The sequence below is a fragment of the Muntiacus reevesi genome, chromosome 6 (genome assembly GCF_963930625.1).
Source record: "Muntiacus reevesi chromosome 6, mMunRee1.1, whole genome shotgun sequence".
In the NCBI taxonomy this organism is placed as follows: Eukaryota; Metazoa; Chordata; class Mammalia; order Artiodactyla; family Cervidae; genus Muntiacus; species Muntiacus reevesi.
The window spans coordinates 68,251,380-68,269,738 of NC_089254.1; the positions used below are offsets into that span (position 1 = coordinate 68,251,380).

At 36.6% G+C, this 18,359-nt stretch overlaps 1 protein-coding gene across 4 annotated transcripts in view; it reads right to left on the reverse strand.

Annotated features, from left to right (window-relative positions):
* Positions 1 to 1,512: 1,512 nt before the first annotated feature.
* The window catches only part of STK31 (serine/threonine kinase 31), a 65,315-nt gene continuing 48,468 nt past the window's right edge, over positions 1,513 to 18,359 (reverse strand). For all 4 annotated transcript variants that reach the window (XM_065939186.1, XM_065939189.1, XM_065939187.1 and 1 more), the window contains 2 exons: positions 5,689 to 5,757; positions 1,513 to 1,841 (listed from right to left, as the gene is read on the reverse strand). In XM_065939186.1, the coding sequence (XP_065795258.1) occupies positions 1,614 to 1,841; positions 5,689 to 5,757 (297 nt within the window). In that variant the 3' untranslated portion in view covers positions 1,513 to 1,613. The remainder of the gene's footprint in view (positions 1,842 to 5,688; positions 5,758 to 18,359) is intronic.

Below are 18,359 nucleotides of genomic sequence, written 5' to 3' on the forward strand. Positions count from 1 at the left end.
GAGTTGGTGATGGACAGGGAAGCCTGGTGTGCTGTAGTCCATGTGGTGGCAAAGAGTCGGACACGACTGCGACTGAACTGAACAATGACTTACAATGCTTGCTAATAAACAGACTGCCAGGGTCACCCCCAGATTCTTCTTTATAAAATCTGGAGTGTAGCCTACAATTTGCATTTCAAATAAGCCTCCAGGTGAAGCTGAGTCTGTTGATATAGGGATCACACTCTGAGGTAAGGATTTACTCTCTCAAGTAACATGAAATCTTGAGAGTAGAATTACCAGGAACATCAGTTCATCCTCCTAGTTCATGAGCTTCATCCTCAAAGTTATCTCATGACCCAAGGAGGTTGTTCAAATTCTAACCACCATGTTAGCTTCTAGGCAACAGGAAAAGGACAGGATAAAAGGGTACTTCTCCAGTCTAAGTCAACTTCTTTAAAGGAGCCTTACTTTGCAAAATATAGTTAAAAAGCTTAGACTAAAAATGAAAATGGTAAATGTATTCTCTTAGCCAAGTACACTGCCATCCTAACCAAAACTGTTACATGTTCTAAAGAAGAAAGGAAGATTAGATTTTTGAATAGGCTTTTAGAGACTCTAACATACTTCTTTCATCTACATACCACCAACTTCCAATCACCAAGTCCAACAAAACTTGGCCTATTTCATAAATCTGACCCATAGGTTTCACCACTTTTTCTCTTTCTGTAGATCTTACTTTCATCACAGCTCATCTACTTTATCATAATATCCTTTTGATCAGTCTCCCTACCTCTTATCCTGGTAGTAGGTATAAGAAGGATTTTAAGGGAGCCAAAGTGGTCTAAAATTCTTCAATAGCTCCACATTTCCTATAAAATTATAAGGTATGAGGCATTTTAGTATTTCATGTTATATCCCCCTATATGATTATTCTCTATTAAACACAACAAACTGCTTCTCCCCTCAGTGCTGTCATTATGCTTTCTCTGCTAAGAAGGTACTCTTGATCCTCCTTCACCTTTACTACTCATCCTTTATGATTTAACTAAGGTAGTACCTCCTCCAGAAAGGCTTCTATGACACCACTCTTCCACAGGATGAGTATCCCTTCTGTGTAATCACATAAAATCTGTCCAGAGCTATCATTAGATATTCTACATTGTATTATGAAGATCTGTTTAGATCTCCAACTTTCTCAACATATGTATGTGCTTTTAAGTGTAAGGACCATGTTTAATTTATCTTTATATTCCCAGAACTGGGAATAAAGCAGATGCCAACTATCATCTGTTAAACAAAAGTATCACCCTTCATCATGAGCTGGCCTACATACTGAAACTCTGTATAGACTCTGTCCAACAATCTAATAACCTTTTCTATTACAAGTAATATAGTCTGATTATGCAATTTCAAAAAGAAAAAATCCTTCCTTAACAACTCCAGTTAAATGAAATTTCAAAGTATACATTTTTTTTTTGCATAGCCAAACATTTTTTATTTTTCACAACTAGAGTACCAAAGATATAACCCAACTAGCTCCAGAACACTTCCAGATTTTTTTTTTTTAATTTAACCAAACTAAACAAAGGTTTTAAAAGGGACATCTGCAACAAGGAAAGAATACTAATCTATCAAACAAAGCTGGCTTCACCATTTCTTGTCTTTTCCTTATCTTTATCCAAGTTCTTCACCTTTAATTCTTCTTCCTCTTTTTTGGGGATGTATTTAGTATCTTTCTCTGAGTTTGGCACTGATTTTCCCTTTGGTAGCAAGAAACAGTCAGCATTCAAAACCTGCTCAGCAGTCATTGAACTTCTACAACAGATCAAGCTACAGAGGAGGGATTTGACATTATCATCCTGCAAGAAAAAACAGATGTTACAAAGCAAAAATAAAATCAAAATGAAAGAAAGGACAAACTTGTAATAAGGAGTACCCAATTCAAAAATAATTTCAATTAATGATGCAGAGCTAAAATCAATTTTTCCCATTTTTTTGAAGTTTTTTACCAAAATCAACTAGTTTTTATTGGAAAGGTATTAAAACAATGGAATCAAATTACAGGGGGATATGCAGAAGTGAAAAGAAAAGAATCACAACTGAAATATTTATCAAAAACAAGTGAAGTTCCCAAAAAACATCCTAATATTTTTTTACTTTCCATTTTCCATTTTTTTAGGGGACTAGTCAGCATTTGACACTGAAAATTTTACACTGAAGTGCCTCTGTCTGAAATGGTAGCCTCCTTTACTTGGTCAACTGCTTTTGGTTTCACTTATGAAATGATCTCCTGAAACAGGTCCACCACCACTAACATTATCATGATCATTATGGAGGTCAGAATTTATTATGTACCATGATTTCAAAGAACGTTATTTTGTGTTATCACATGTTAATAACACTATAATGTTGCTCTTCCATTAATTCCACCTCCCAAAGTATGTTTTTTCTTTTTTGTTCCCAATGGATGACTCTCATCAGAGCACATTTCATATGGAATAAAAATCACCTCTTTACTACTAGTGTCCTCATTAGACTCTAAGGAGTATAACACCAGAAATTTTTGTTTCTCATTTCATCCCCAACAATCAGCACAGTGATACAGCCGGTATTCCGTTTACATCTGCTGACTGAATGAATGTCAATGCCCATACTGCATTCTACAGAGTATGTTTTTAAACATATTTAAAATGTTTAAGATAGTGAGAGAGTCAATTCATAGGCAGGTTGATAAGAAGTCTGGGGGTCCCCAAGGAGGGAGGGGTCTGGGATTCTTGAGGAAAAGATAGGGGTCTGGAATTTTCAAGGAGAAGGAAAAGACAAACTTTTTTTTCCTCTACATTCCTTAGTTTTAGTCACATAAAACATTTTTAATCTTTAAACCTGATGTATCTGTAACTATCAATTACACAACAAACAACTCAGTTTAAACTCTGTACTAAGGATTATATAACCACAATGTATCCTGCTTGAGGACAGTTTCTCCTTCCGGAAAACCTTCTGGCTAATCCTGTTATCTTAAAATGTAAAGTATGGGAGTTGGTCTAGTAAGATCTTTACAACCTCCAGACACACTTTTGATTTATTGTAATAACTAATTAAAATGTAACTCCCTTGCTAACACTAGCAAGGGGGCATTCTTTCTGCCCCCTTCTGATGTCTATGTCAGAAGCTTTCTCTATCTTTTATACTTTAATAAAACTTTATTACACAAAAGTTCTGAGCAATCAAGCCTCGTCTCTAGCCCCGGATTGAATTCTTCTCCTCCAGAGAAGAATCCCAGCCTCTTTCCTGGTTCAGCAACAACCTTTCAATAATACCTTTAGTATGCATTGTTATTATTGTTTAGTCACTAAGGTGTGTCTGATTCCTTTGTGACCTCATGGACTGTGACCTGCAAGACTCCTCTGTCATGGGATTTCCCAGGTAAGGAGACTGGCGTGGGTTCCCATTTCCTTCTCCAGGGGATCTTCCTAACCCAGGAATAGAACCCGCGTCTCCTGCATTGGGAGGCAAATCCTGTACCACTGAGTCACCCGTGAAGCCCAATGAGATACTGGTATACATCTGTAAGAACGGCCACAATCCAAAATACTGACTGAATAACAGTAAGGCTGTGGAGCAACTCTCATTTATTGCTGATGGCAACCAAAACTCAAAAATGGTACTCAGAAGACAGCTCCATACTATACTATTTAAAACTACTATTAAAAAATATATACTATTTAAAAATACTATTACCATACTATTACCATATAATCCAACAACTGCACTCCAAGGAAATAAAAACTTATGTCCACACAAAAACTTGCACGTGCATGTTTACTGCAGTTTCATTCATAATTGTCAAAACCTGGGAACAACCAAGTTGTCCTTCGGTAGGTGAATGTATAAACAGACTGTGGTGCATACAGATAATAGGTAAAGGCTAAGAATAAATGAATTATCAAGCAATGAAAAGATATGAAGGAATATTACGTGCATATGATTATGTGGAAAAAAGCCAATTTTAAGAGGCTACATACTGAATGATTCCAACTATATGACATTCTGGAAAAGTCAAAACTATGGAGACAAGAAAAAGATCAATCTTCAGGGGTTTGTAGAAAGTCGAGATGGACAGGTAGAGTACAGAGGATTTTTAGGGCAGTGAAAATACCCTGTATATTAATGGTAGATATGTGGCATTACACATGTATTCAAACTTTAAGAATGTACCACACTAAGAGTAAGCCCTAATATAAATGATGGACTTTAGGTAACAACAATGTGTCAATGGAGGTATCAACTGCAACAAATAACTCTGGTAGGGAATACTGATAATGGATAAACTGTGTATGACAGAGAAGGAGATATATGGGAAATCTCTACCTTCTATTCACTTTTGCTATATATCTTAAAATTGCTCTTAAAGCCATAAAAGTAGTTGTAAAACATAAAATAAATAATTTCTTTAAAAAAAAACTGACAAGTGAACTTTTCATGGCTGATTCATGTCAATGTATGACAAAAACCACTACAATACTGTAAAGTAATTAGCCTCCAACTAATAAAAACAAATGGAAAAAAAAGAAAAAAAGAATTACAAAAAAAAAACAGAACTTTCATAGCCTAATCATTATACTTTTTTAAAAAATGTATTTTTTTTTTGGCTGCACTGGATCTTCATTGCTGCATGAGACCTTTCTCTATTTGTGCTAAGAGGGGGCTGTTTTCTAGTTGTCATGTGGGCTTCTCATTGTGGTGGCTTCTCTTGTTGCAGAACAAGGGCTCTAGGGCACATGGGCTTCAGCAATTGCAGCCCACAGCCTTAGCTGCCATGCAATATGTGAAATCTTCCCAGATCAGGGAGCAAACCCATGTCCCCTGCAATAGTAGGAGGATTTGTAACCAGTGAACCACTGGGGGAAGATCATTATACTTTTATAGACTTGTTTACTGCCATATTTAACCCCTTAACATCTAGTCACACTTGGAATGATTCTATTACAAAAGATTTTAATATTTTCATGTCTTAGTTCAGATACTGTCTTTACCTGAAATGCCTAGAACCTCATTCTAACTCTCATAAAATCCTAATGCAACCTTGAAGATTCACTTCAAATAACTATGTGGTGGCATTTATGAATAGCTTCTTGCATCTTTTCCTGACAAATTAAATATTAGCTTCCTCCAAACTATTTTCATAATATTCTATATATACAGATATTGGTTGTTTACTTATTCATATTTCTAACTCATTAATTTCTTCAATGTTTCAATCCTAAAAAGCAGACCCTAGTTCAATTCCTGATATAGAATAGACACTCAAAATATGTTGGTTGTATACATATGTATATCTCAAAGGAATATGAATAACACAGATGTACGACAAAGAAAAGATACAGCTAGGTACTTATAAAAAGTAGTAAAACACTAATTTTAATAAAATATTTATCTTTGAAGATATAGAAACTACTGCTTTTCTGTAATTATTACAAAGATTACATATATAATTCGTTTGACAAATTCCAGTAGTAATCTCCAGCAATAATTTTCTGGCAATGGTGTAAGTAGGGCACTTAAATTTTTTCAATACTTCTTTACTGGGAATGTTATTTGTATTCTTACAAAAATTAGAGGACTTCTTCAGTTAAATAAGTTGATACTACTGCTCACACCTATATCACAGGTTTCCAACAAGTAAATGACAAAAAGGTCACATACCAAATGAAACTGATCCATCTTTGGGATTCCATCCTCATTAGTTTCAAATTCCTGATTCTGAACAGAAAGCTGTTAAAGAAATGAGAACGAATAAATTCCCAACATACTAAAATACCGATCCTACAGCAAAGGCAACTCTGACACTGTTCAGGTTCTAGAGAGAAGAACTCAAAGAAAGCATATTAGTTCTTGCAAGACAAAAAAACTTATTAATAACAACTACCAAATAGTCCCTGGGGTTCCGAACATATCAATGCACACACTCTAAGCACACTTAATACTTCATTTTACAAGCAAATACATTAAAATGTAGTGGCTTATAAGGTGCTGGTTTCACCAATACTCGTACGTTAAACACAAAGAAAATTTATTGTGCAAGTTTCCTATACCTAACTTGTGTTTAAGAAATTCTTGTTAAAATTTTATGAATTATTAAATATGAAGAATTTCTTACATGTACAAAGATACTCATGTATCCAACACCCAGCCCTGACAACCGTCAACCAATGACCACTCTTGCCCTAGTATAAATCCATGCATATTATTTTTGAGGCAAATTCTACACATCTCATAATTTTATCTATAAATATTTTAGTATATACTTCTAAAAGATCAAGCCTTATTTTGACATAATCACAAAATCACACTTGTTCTGTTGCTAAGTTGTGTCTGACTCTTTGCGAACCCAGGAATTGTAGCACACCAGGTTTCCCTGTCCTCCACTATCTCCCAGAGTTTGTTCAAGCTCCTGTCCATTGAATCAGTGATGCTATCCAATCATCTCATCCTCTGTTGCCTGCTTCTCCTCCTGTCCTCAGTCTTTTGCAACACCAGGGTCATTTCCAATGAATCAGCTCTCCGCATCAGATGGCCAAAGTACTGGAGCTTCAGCATCAATTCTTCCAATTATATTAAGGGTTGATTTCCTTTAGGATTGACTGATTTGATTTCCTTTCAGTCCAAGGAATTCTCTAGAATCTTCTCCAGCACCACAATTCGAAAGCATCAATTCTGTGGTGCTCAGCCTACTTTATGGTCAAACTCTCTCATCCATACACGACGATTATACAGTCCCTTATTGGCAAAGTGATGTCTTTGCTTTTTTACTTTCTGTCTATATTTTTCATAGCTTTTCTTCCAAGGAACAAGCACCTTTTAATTTCGTGGCTGCAGTCACCATCCACAGTGATTTTGGCACCCAAGAAAATAAAATTTGTCAGTGTTTCCACTCTTCTCTACCCATTTGCCATGAAGAGATATTTCTAAAAGATAAAGTCTTATTTTGACAGAATCACAATGCCACATTAAAAATTAATATAAAATATCAAGTTTAAAAATTTTTAATCATCTCATACTTTACTTTTATATCATTTATTTAAACTCAGATCCAAATAAATTCCATACAATTAAAAAATGAGCAAGGCCACTTCAAATCTCTTCCTGTTCTTTACCACTACATACAACTATAAAGGTTGGAAATAACATAAAATATAATCAAGGGAGAGCTCCACAGGTCAAAAGAGGAAGGTAAACTGATGAAAAGTCCCAGAACGGGACTAATAACAAGGTGACAAGGTAGTGACAAGGTGTCTTATGACTTTCTTCCACTAAAAGGAGATAAAGTCTTATTTTGACACAATCACAATATCAATAAAAATTAGTAATTCTCTTTAATATAAAATACCCAGTTTTAAAAACAAGATGACTCAAATAGGATAAACTCAAAGAAAACTAACTATATTTCTAAAAATTGAAAGTAAATTAATGAAATTAACAAAAATTAATTAACATTTATGAAAACTGAAAGCAAAGAAAAAATCTTAAGTGAAAATAAGCATAAGAAACATTACCTACATGGTAATAGAAATTTGAATAAAAGAGAATTTCTCATGAAAAACCATGGAAACAATAAGTGGCACATTTTCAACTGATAAAAAGAAAGAATTTTCCACCACAAATTCTATATTCAGTGAAACTTAGGAAAGAAGGTGAAATCAAGAAGTTTTCAGATGACGGAAAACTAAAGAAATCCGTCATGAGACAAACGAGACTTAAAGAATGGCCAAAGGAAATACTTCAAACAGAAAGGAAATAATTTTTCTAAAAAAGGAGTACTGAAGCATTAGAAAAAAGGAAATGACAATGTAAAGAACAGACACATGAATAAATACCTAAGACTTTCCTTCCTATCATGAGTTTCCTAAATCACATATGATGACTGAAACAGAAGTTATAACAATATTCTGATGTGCAACACAATGATATTTAAAAGTGGGGAGGGCAAAGGAACGTAAATAGAAGGCTTCAGCACTTTGGTCAAACTGTTAAAACATTCATACCAGCAGAATATGGAAAGACACACAACTGTGAGGAAAGCTATTATCAAAAAGACAAGAAAGAACAAGCGTCGGAGAGGATGTGGGAAAAAAGGAACCTTGGAACCTTTGTACACTATTGATGAGACTGTAAATTAGCACAGCTGCTGTGTAGAACAGTACAGAGAATCCTCAGTTAGGAACAGAACTTTTACATGACCCAGCTATTCTACTTCTGAGTATTTACCCAAATAACACAAAACCACTCACTACCAACCATGGGGATTTGGGACAAATCATCTCATTTTTCTTTGCCTCAGGTTCCTCACTTATAGGCTATTGTAAGAATTAAAGTGGTTAAATACTTTAAAAATAACTGATGCATGCCACACACTCCATAAGTGTTGTCTACTTTTGTTTTTTTTAATTTCAGGTAACTTAGAACATATAGTTAGCAATGTATATACTGTCTCTATGAGGGTCCCTGGTCTTATTATCAAGAACTATAATTAAATGTTGACAACAGTTGAATCTGGCTGAAGACAGGGGGTTTCCTTATTTCTTCCTTTGCTTTAAATATGTAAAACTTTCCACAACAATAGTTAAGGCAATAACTGTGCTTGTCCTAACTGACTGACTTGCTTTTACCTGAGGGATAATGATTTGTATAACAGATTAGGCTTATCACAATGGTTGGAAGAAAGATAAGAGCTATCCTAGTGACTCATTCATCAGGGATGGGAAACAGGCTTGTTTTTAAATACCAACTCTGATCAGTCAGTGCTACTTCTTAATGGATGCTGTTTGAGGTCATATAAGATATCAGTGAACATGATTATCATCATGTTGCAGTGTCTACTATGAGCATAGAAGAAAGGAATGGCAACATACACACTGTATATTATCAGCTTTAAACAGATTTTTGTGGTGTGCATTTATGTCCACATCCTGCTTTTCTTTCTTCTCATCTTCAATATATACTGTCCTGTTCTGCTTTCAATACCCCCATGAACTGCCTTATAGCCTTTCTGGAACAAGACAAGGTATTTTGTAAATGAAGGTAAAGTTAGCCAGAAGGCAGGCATATATATATACAATGCTGAAACTCTGGCAAAAAGACTAGATTACTGTTTTAAAAATTAGTTCATATATTTTTAATCGGAGGAACACTGTTTTACAATTCTGTGTTGGTTTCTGCTGTATAACAATGCAAATCATTCAAGATTTACTCTCTTAAATGTGAGAATGACAACAAACAGGTGACACAAGAGTTATGAAAATAAAAACCACCACCAAGGGAGGTCTGTAAGTGAAAACTTCAGCAGGTTGTGAGCTAAATCCTTAGAAATGCTAATGTTTAATAGATAAGCAGTACTGAAGAGGATTAAAAGAAATGCCCAAATATAAGGCAAAAAAAGAATTTAGTAGGTGATGTGTCATAGAAAATAATTACTGTAGATATTTTTCAGATAGATCAGACTTACTCATAATTTGAGGCTGAAGGAAAGGCCTTCAAATGAGAGAAATAGACTAAAGATACAGTGAAGACAGAAGAATGGTAAAAGTGAGGTACGAGAGGAGAGAGAATGGGTTGCAGGCACATACAGAAGGCGTGCAATGAAGAAGGAGCACTTTAATTCTCTGAGACAGGAGTAGAAGACAGAAAACTGGGTATAGAGACAACCAGTTTGTAGACAGACGCACTGAAATTCGATGGAAAGCACATTACCGTGATCTCAGGGTTTTTTTGTTTTTTTTTTTTTTTTAAAGTCAGGTCTACTTAAATGAATGGGGATGAAATTTAGGCAGGGGCCTGAGGATAGCACTAAAATGTTTAAGTATAATCACTGAGAGAAATATGAGAATGAACTGGCTGTCGGCAGGTGAAAGGACTAAAAGAAAGCTGAGGACCTAACAGAACTGAGACTGATGGGGTGTCATTCTGCAAAAGCATTCACTTCCCAAGGTATTCAAGGGCTCCCATCCCACACTAGTATCCGCTCTTAAATCTGAATAAAACACAATCAACAAACCTAAGACAACTCGGAAAAGTGGAAGTGAGAAAGTAAAATGGAAAGAAGATGGTGAAGTGACAAGGAAACTTGGGACTTAAAAAATGACACAACGGTGAATTCCCCGGGTTTTATTTTTGACTCTCCTATATCTCAAATTGGATGCTAGAGAAGTGTGCAACCCAGAAATGGCAGGAGCCACAGACCAAAAAATTCCCAAGAAAAGCCTACTACACCTAGTCAAAGGACTGTGAATAGGGTCTTATAGAACAGAAAATGTTTTTAGTTCAGTTGCTCAGTTGTGTCTGACTCTTTGAGACCCCATGAACCGCAGCACGCCAAGCCTCTCTGTCTATCACCAACTCCCAGAGTTTACCCAAACTCATGTCCATTGAGTTGGTGATGTCATCCCTCTCATCCCTCTGTCGTCCCCTTCTCCTCCTGCCCTCAATCTTTCCCGGCATCAGGGTCTTTTCAAATGAGTCAGTTCTTCACATCAGGTGGCCAAAGTATTGGAGTCTCAGCTTCAACATCAGTCCTACTTCCAATGAACACCCAGGACTGATCTCCTTTAGGATGAACTGGTTGGATCTTCTTGCAGTTCAGGGACTCTCAAGAGTTTTCTCCAACATCACCGTTCAAAAGCATCAATTCCTCGGTGCTCAGCTTTCTTTATAGTCCAACTCTCACATCCATACATGACTACTGGAAAAACCACAGCCTTTGACTAGATGGACCTTTGTTGACAAAGTAATAAGCTGTTTAGGTTGGTCATAACTTTCCTTCCAAGGAGTAAATGTTTTTAATTTCATGACTGTAATCACCATCTGCAGTGATTTTGGAGTCCAAGAAAATAAAGTCAGCCACTGTTTCCCCATCTGTTTGCCATGGAGTGATGGGACCAGATGCCATGATCTTAGTTTTCTGAATGTTGAACTTTAAGCCAATCTCTTCACTCTCCTCTTTCACTTTCACCAAGAGACTCTTTAGTGCTTCTTTGCTTTCTGCCATAAGAGTGGTATCATCTGCCCCTCAGCAGATGAATGGATAAGGAAGCTGTGGTACATATACACCATGGAATATTACTCAGCTGTTAAGAAGAATTCATTTGAATCAGTTCTAATGAGATGGATGAAACTGGAGCCCATTATACAGAGTGAAGTAAGCCAGAAAGATAAAGAACATTACAGCATACTAACACATATATATGGAATTTAGAAAGATGGTAACGATAACCCTATATGCAAAACAGAAAAAGAGACACAGAAGTACAGAACTTTTGAACTCTGTGGGAGAAGGTGAGGGTGGGATGTTTCGAAAGAACAGCATGTATATTATCTAAGGTGAAACAGATCACTAGCCCAGGTGAGATGTATGAGACACGTGCTTGGGCCTGGTGCACTGGGAGGACCCAGAGGAGTCGGGTGGAGAGGGAGGTGGGAGGGGGGGATCGGGATGGAGAATGCGTGTAACTCTATGGCTGATTCATGTCAATGTATGACAAATCCCACTGAAATGTTGTGAAGTAATCAGCCTCCAACTAATAAAATTAAAAAAAAAAAATAAAGAGTGGTATCATCTGCATATCTGAGGTTATTGATATTTCTCCCAGCAATCTTGATTCCAGCTTGTGATTCTTCCAGCCCAGCGTTTCTCATGATGTACTCTGCATAAGTTAAATAAACAGGGTGACAATACACAGCCGTGTCATATTCCTTTTCCTATCTGGAACCAGTCTGTTGTTCCACATCCAGTTCTAACTGTTGCTTCCTGACCTGCATACAGTTTCTCAAGAGGCAGGTCAGGTGGTCTGGTATTTCCATCTCTTTCAGAATTTTCCACAGTTTATTGTGATCCACACAGTCAAAGGCTTTGGCGTAGTCAATAAAGCAGAAATAGACATTTTTCTGGAACTCTCTTGCTTTGTCAATGATCCAGCAGATGTTGGCAATTTGATCTCTGGTTCCTCTGCCTTTTTTAAAACCAGCTTGAACATCTAGAAGTTCACGGTGCACGTATTGCTGAAGTCTGGCTTGGAGAATTTTGAGCAGTACTTTGGTAGTGTGTGACATGAGTGCAATTGTGTGGTAGTTTAAGCATTCTTTGGCATTGCCTTTTTTTGGGACTGGACTGAAAACTGACCTTTTCCGGTCCTGTGGCCACTGCTGAGTTTTCCAAATTTGCTGACACATTGAATGCAGCACTTTCACAGCATCAGCTTTTAGGATTTGAAACAGCTCAACTGGAATTCCATCACCTCCACTAGCTTTGTTCATAGTGATGCTCCCTAAGGCCCACTTGACTTCACATTCCAGGATGTGTGGCTCTAGGTGAGTGATCACACCATCGTGATTATCTGGGTCATGAAGATTTTTTTTGTATAGTTCTTCTGTGTATTCTTGCCACCTCTTAATTCCTTCTGTTTCTGTTAGGTCCATACCATTTCTGTCCTTTACTAAGCCCATCTTTGCATGAAATGTTCCCTTAGTATCTCTAATTTTCTTGAAGAGATCTCTAGTCTTCCCCATTCTATTGTTTTCCTCTATTTCTTTGCACTGATCGCTGAGGAAGGCTTTTGTAGCTCTCCTTGCTCTTGTTTGAAACTCTGCATTCAAATGGGTATATCTCCCCTTTGCTATTCACTTCTCTTCTTTTCACAGCTATTTGTAAGGCCTTCTCAGGCAGCCATTATGCTTTTTTTTGCATTTCTTTTTCTTGGGGATGGTCTTGATCCCTGTCTCCTGTAGAACGTCACAAACCTCCGTCCATAGTTCATGAGGCACTTTGTGTATCAGATCTAGTCCCTTAAATCTATTTCTCACTTCCACTGTATAATCATAAGGGATTTGATTTAGGTCATACCTGAATGGTCTAGTGGTTTTTCCCTACTTTCTTCAATTTAAGTCTGAATTTGGCAATAAGGAGTTCATGATCTGTTCCACAGTCTGCTCCCGGTCTTGTTTTTGCTGACTTTATAGAGCTTCTCCATCTTGGGCTGCAAAGAATATAGTAACAGCCTCTATTCCAGTCAAACACCAAGGGAAAAACTGTGTCAGCAAGGCTGAGTGGGGAGTTGGACTTCCACCCTAACCATCAATGAAGAGGCAGAACAAAGTTGTATATGGTAGCACTAGCTGCAATGTACCCAAACTGGTACTGCCAATGGAACCCAGCAGAGAGCTATCTTCTACTCTACCCTCAGCAGCAACAAAGCAGGAAAAGTAGTCACCCTAACCATCAATGAAGAGGCAGAACAAAGTTGTATATGGTAGCACTAACTGCAATGTACCCAAACTGGTACTGCCAATGGGACCCAGCAGAGAGCTATCTTCTACTCTACCCTCAGCAGCAACAAAGCAGGAAAAGTAGTGTAGGCACTATTAGCCAGCACTCTGTTTTCCCTCTCTGTTCCCCAAGGGTCAGCAGGACCATGCCAGTGGAAATGAAACTTATATCCTCACAAGGCAACAACAAGGCAGTAATAGTTTAACACTTTGCTCCCCCTCTCCTCAGTATCAACAGGAGTCAATAGAGAGATGATTTCCTCTCCTACCCACCAGGAGCAAGAAGAGCAAAGCAGTGCAAATCAGCATTTCACTTTTGCTGAGGTGTTGTCAGCTGAGCTCAGAAGGGAGCTGCAGATCTAATCTCATCTGAAACTGTACACTACACCTAAATAGGGTAACTGTCTGCAAAAAAAAAAAAAAAAAGATTAAATAGGATGCACAGTCTCAGAACATAATACCAGAAATGTTCAGGCTACAGTTAAAAATCACATGTCAAACTAAAAACCAACAAAATCTTAAATGAGAAAAAGATAATCAACAGACATCAAGATGACACAGATATAGGGATTATCTGACAAAGATTTTAAAGTAACCATCATAGCAATGCTTAGAGACCAATTAGAAACCTGCCTGAAAGAAACAAAAAAAAGAAAGCCTCAGCAAAGAAGACAGAAGCTATAGAGAAAATCAAATAGAAATTTTAGAACTGAAAAACAACAACAGAAAGAAAAAACTCACTGGACTGGCTCAATAGCAGAATATCACAATGGAAAGCACCGATGAAACTGAAGACAGAAATACACAAAATACCCAATTTGAACAAAAGAAAGAAAATGAACAGAGACTCACGACCTGTGGGACAATAACAAAAGATTGAAAATGTGCATCATCAATCTCAGAAAAAGAAAAAAACAAGAGTGTAGGAAAACTATAGGAGTAGTAGCTGAACCAAATTTCACATATTTGCTGAAAAACAAAGTGAAGCTGAACAAACCCCAAACAAAGTTAAACCCAAAGAAAACCATGCTAAGACACATCATAATCAAACTTCAGAAAAATACTGACAGAGAAAAGTCTTAAAACCAGATGGAGAGAAAAATTACCTACAGAGGAATGATTCAAATAACAGTGGATTTTTCACGAGAAACCAAGAAGGTCCAAAGAAAGCTACACAGCATTTTTTAAGCAATCAAAGAAAAGAACTATAAACTCGGAATTCTGTACCAGCAAAATATATTCTTCAGAAATGAAGGTGCAGTTAAGATGCTCTCAGATGAAGGAAAACTAAAGACTTTTTCATCAGAAGATTTACCTTTTCTAAAATAGAAAGGAAATGATAAAAGAAGAAACACTGGAACATCAGGAACAAGAAAGAACAAAGAAAAAAGTAAAAACATGGGTAGACATTATAAATGATCCTTCATGTCACACTTTGAGAAGTGAACTCCAAGTTCTCTGCATTTGAATCTAATAAAAAATCAATGATAATTCTGAGATTCTTGGTTGAATCTCAGAGCAAGTTCAGGAACATATGAAATTCCTAACATTAGAGATGTTAGTAGTTCCATCAGCTAGGAACCCTTAATTCTCCTACACCCAACTCCATAATAATGAGATCTATTCCACTCAGTCTATTTTATTACGATGTTAGAATCACTTCCAGAGTTTAGGGGGCTGCCATCCATTTTCCTTCTCTGAGATTTCTCCTAATTGGAGTATTTTTTGAGAGGCACTCATCACTGATCACATTATCTGGGTCTAAAAAGAAAAACAAGACATGGAATATTACTTTTCCCTTGTCTTTAATTTGGGGATTAAACATCAAAATGAAGCATAATGTGTCAAAGGTATACCTGAACTCTAAACGTAAGAGTTTCTCACATCTATCCAAGACTTTCTAGAAGGAGGACGTGTCATCAAAGAACTCAAGGTTGGAGATGTCTTAATAATAGGGCACTGTAAAATGTAAGGGTCTTCATAGTAGTCAGTGCAATGGCACTTAGTGGCTTATCTCTGAAGCCTGAGCCCCTTCTGCAACTGTTCATCAATTGGCTTCAGTGAAGGCTATACCTCCAAGGCTGTATATGTGATGTGAATGCAGCAGGTGGTCTTGCACGGAGCCTCAAGACATAGAAATTCTGTAATAGGGCATTACTTAAGAAGTGGTATCCTTCTCTGACTCTCACATGCCTAATGTCTACACTTGGGATAATGATGTGCTCCCTTTACACAACTGTTTAGGAGAAAGCAATGAGATAAAGTTCAAAAAGTACTTAATAAGTACTTTAGTTCCAGACATGCACTGTGTGCTCCCAACAAGGGAGGATGTTATCACCATGTTATAAACAGACATAATAATGGCCATAGTTACTGAAAGTTGCTCAGTCGTGTCTAACTCTTTGCCATCCCATGGACTATCCAGGCCAAAATACTGGAGTGGGTAGCCTTTCCCTTCTCCAGGGGATCTTCCCAACTCAGGGATCAAACCCAGGTCTCCCGTATTGCAGGTGGATTCTTTCACCAGTTGAGCCACAAGGGAAGCCCAATACTGTCCTTAAATGAATAAATAAAATGTTTGGTCATACTTTGAAGAAAAATCAAATACATGTATCTTTTATAAAGTTATTCTCAAGAAATAAAACCTTAAAGGGAAGGGATTTTTCTAAAAGCATATAAAACAGATTACAAAACATCTAAAAATGAAGATTGTGTAAAGAGGCTAAGCAGAAGAATAGGAGTCAAAGGGACTACAGGGTAGTCTAGACGTTCTATGATGAAGTCCAAAGATGAAGAATAAAGAAAGAGAAGCTAGGAAGTTGCTGATTGATTTGGCAGATAGGGAAGACAGTTAACAAACACACAGTAGATGTAAGAGTAGTTATAGTAAAATGAGAAGACAGAAAGTCTTGTCGAGATAAAAATGTACTGGATTGGATTCTACTACTTTTGTAAAAGAAAAATTATAGGAAATCACAAAATCCTGGTTTTGGAAAGTAACTGAAATTTCATGAAGGCATGGGTCTCAAATTGTTAAGAAGGTCCAAAAAAATGATAGGGAAGCCTGGTGCGCTGCAGTCCATGGGATCGCAAAGAATCAGACATGACTGAGAGACTGAACAACAACAAAGTTGTTCAATGGGTAATCAACGTGGCCACTAACATCTTCTAGGAGTATCTTTGGAGGTGGAATAAAAAAGAGAATCTTCAAATAAGTTTGCAAAGAAAGGTGCAAGTGGCCATGGTGGAGAGTTCATCTACTGATCTTGTTTCACCCAGGAAACAAGAAATATTTTATTTAAGAAAAAACTAATACTTTAGCACATAATTATGGCTAAAATTTAAATATCCAATTTGCTACCCACAAAGGCATGCTTTTGTTCAGTTACTATTCCAGTGAGAGCACTACCCCAGAACACTTCTAGGCACAGGACACAGTAGCAAACAAGACAGACGAGCTGCCTAAAAGGAGATTACATTCTATGGATAGAAGCAGATGATAAAAAGACAAAGACGTAAATAGTATGTTAAGAGAAAACCAAAGCAAGGGGAAAAGAGTTGCATTTTAAAGAAGGACAAATTGAAAAAGCGATACTTGAATAAAAGAAAAAACCATTCACTACTCATTTTAAAATTATTCTGCTTCCTTGCAGTAGCACCCACAAACTTTTTTTTTCAGTATCACATCAGAACTTCCCTAATTTTTCTAGAAATGCCGTTAAGAATTTCATTATAACCTGGAAATATACAAAAGAACCTTAATACAAGCAACTTTAAGAATGTACCAGTTGAAAGACGACTTACTGCTGGAGGTGGGAGGGTCGCCAACATTTAAACACTAAAATTTTCTGTAGTTAAAGGCAGTTTTCAGAATGTTTCTGTCCTTTAATATGGGTCTCACAACAAAAATGATCCTAAAGCAAAATATCTTTTATGATACATCCCAAAATATTTAGTCAGTATTCCAGTGTCTTAATATTAAATAAGCTGTTAACTTTTACTTTTGCCAATTTCAAAACTTTTAAAAGTCATAATGTAACAGTAATCTATTCATGAGTCTGGAAATGAGATCCTTTGCTAATGCTTCCAGCTTAACTTTGAAGCACAGCCCTTGGGTCCTGACTTTTTTGCCCTTTTATATATTTTACACTGTGGTTTCTATTACAATTTACCTAGTTCATTGAGGAGGAAGATCAAAGTATCTGTAAACTTTGGTAGTAACTAACTTTCCTATCAATAAAATAGTTTTTTTTAAAAAGAACTTGAACTAAAAAACAGTTTTTTAGTTTTTTACGGTATCAATAGCTCCAAAAAATTAAATACTGAAGTATAAAATCTAACACATATAGGATCTCTAAGTTCAAAAATAACAAAATGCTGATAGAATAAATTAAAAAAGGCCTAAATAAATGGATTTGAGAATTAAAGGACTTAATAAAGATGTCAATTATTCAAAATGCTAATTCTCCCTAAATTGATCTACAGATTTAATGCAGTTCCAAGCAAAGTCACAGAGGTTTTCTGCATGTATAGACAAGCTGTTTCTAAACTGTGTATGAAAAGGCAAAGATGCTTGAATTGCTAAAACATTAAAACATTAACAATGATGCAGAGTATCTGAAACTCTCAGACAGCCGCTGGTTCTGATAATGCAAAATGGTGTATCCATTCTGAAAAAGTCTGGCAGCACCTTACAAAGTTATACATACAGTTACAATCTACCCAACAGTCTCCCTCGTGAGAATTTATTCTAGAGACATAAAAACAGGATCACACAAAAACCTATACCTAAATGTTCATCAAAGTTTTATTTGGAATATCCCCAAACTGGAAACAACCCAAATGTCCTGCAACAGGTGAACAGATAAACAAAGCTGGTACCTTCACATAACAAGAGTAGACTCAGCCACAAACATGGCTGAGTGAAGAAGCTAGTCTCAAAAGGTTATGTACTGTAAGGTAACATTTATATGACCTTCTTAACAAGACAAAACTGTAGTGATAGAGAAAAGATCAGCAACTGCCAAGGGTTAAGGGTTAGGGGGAGAAAATAGGGACAG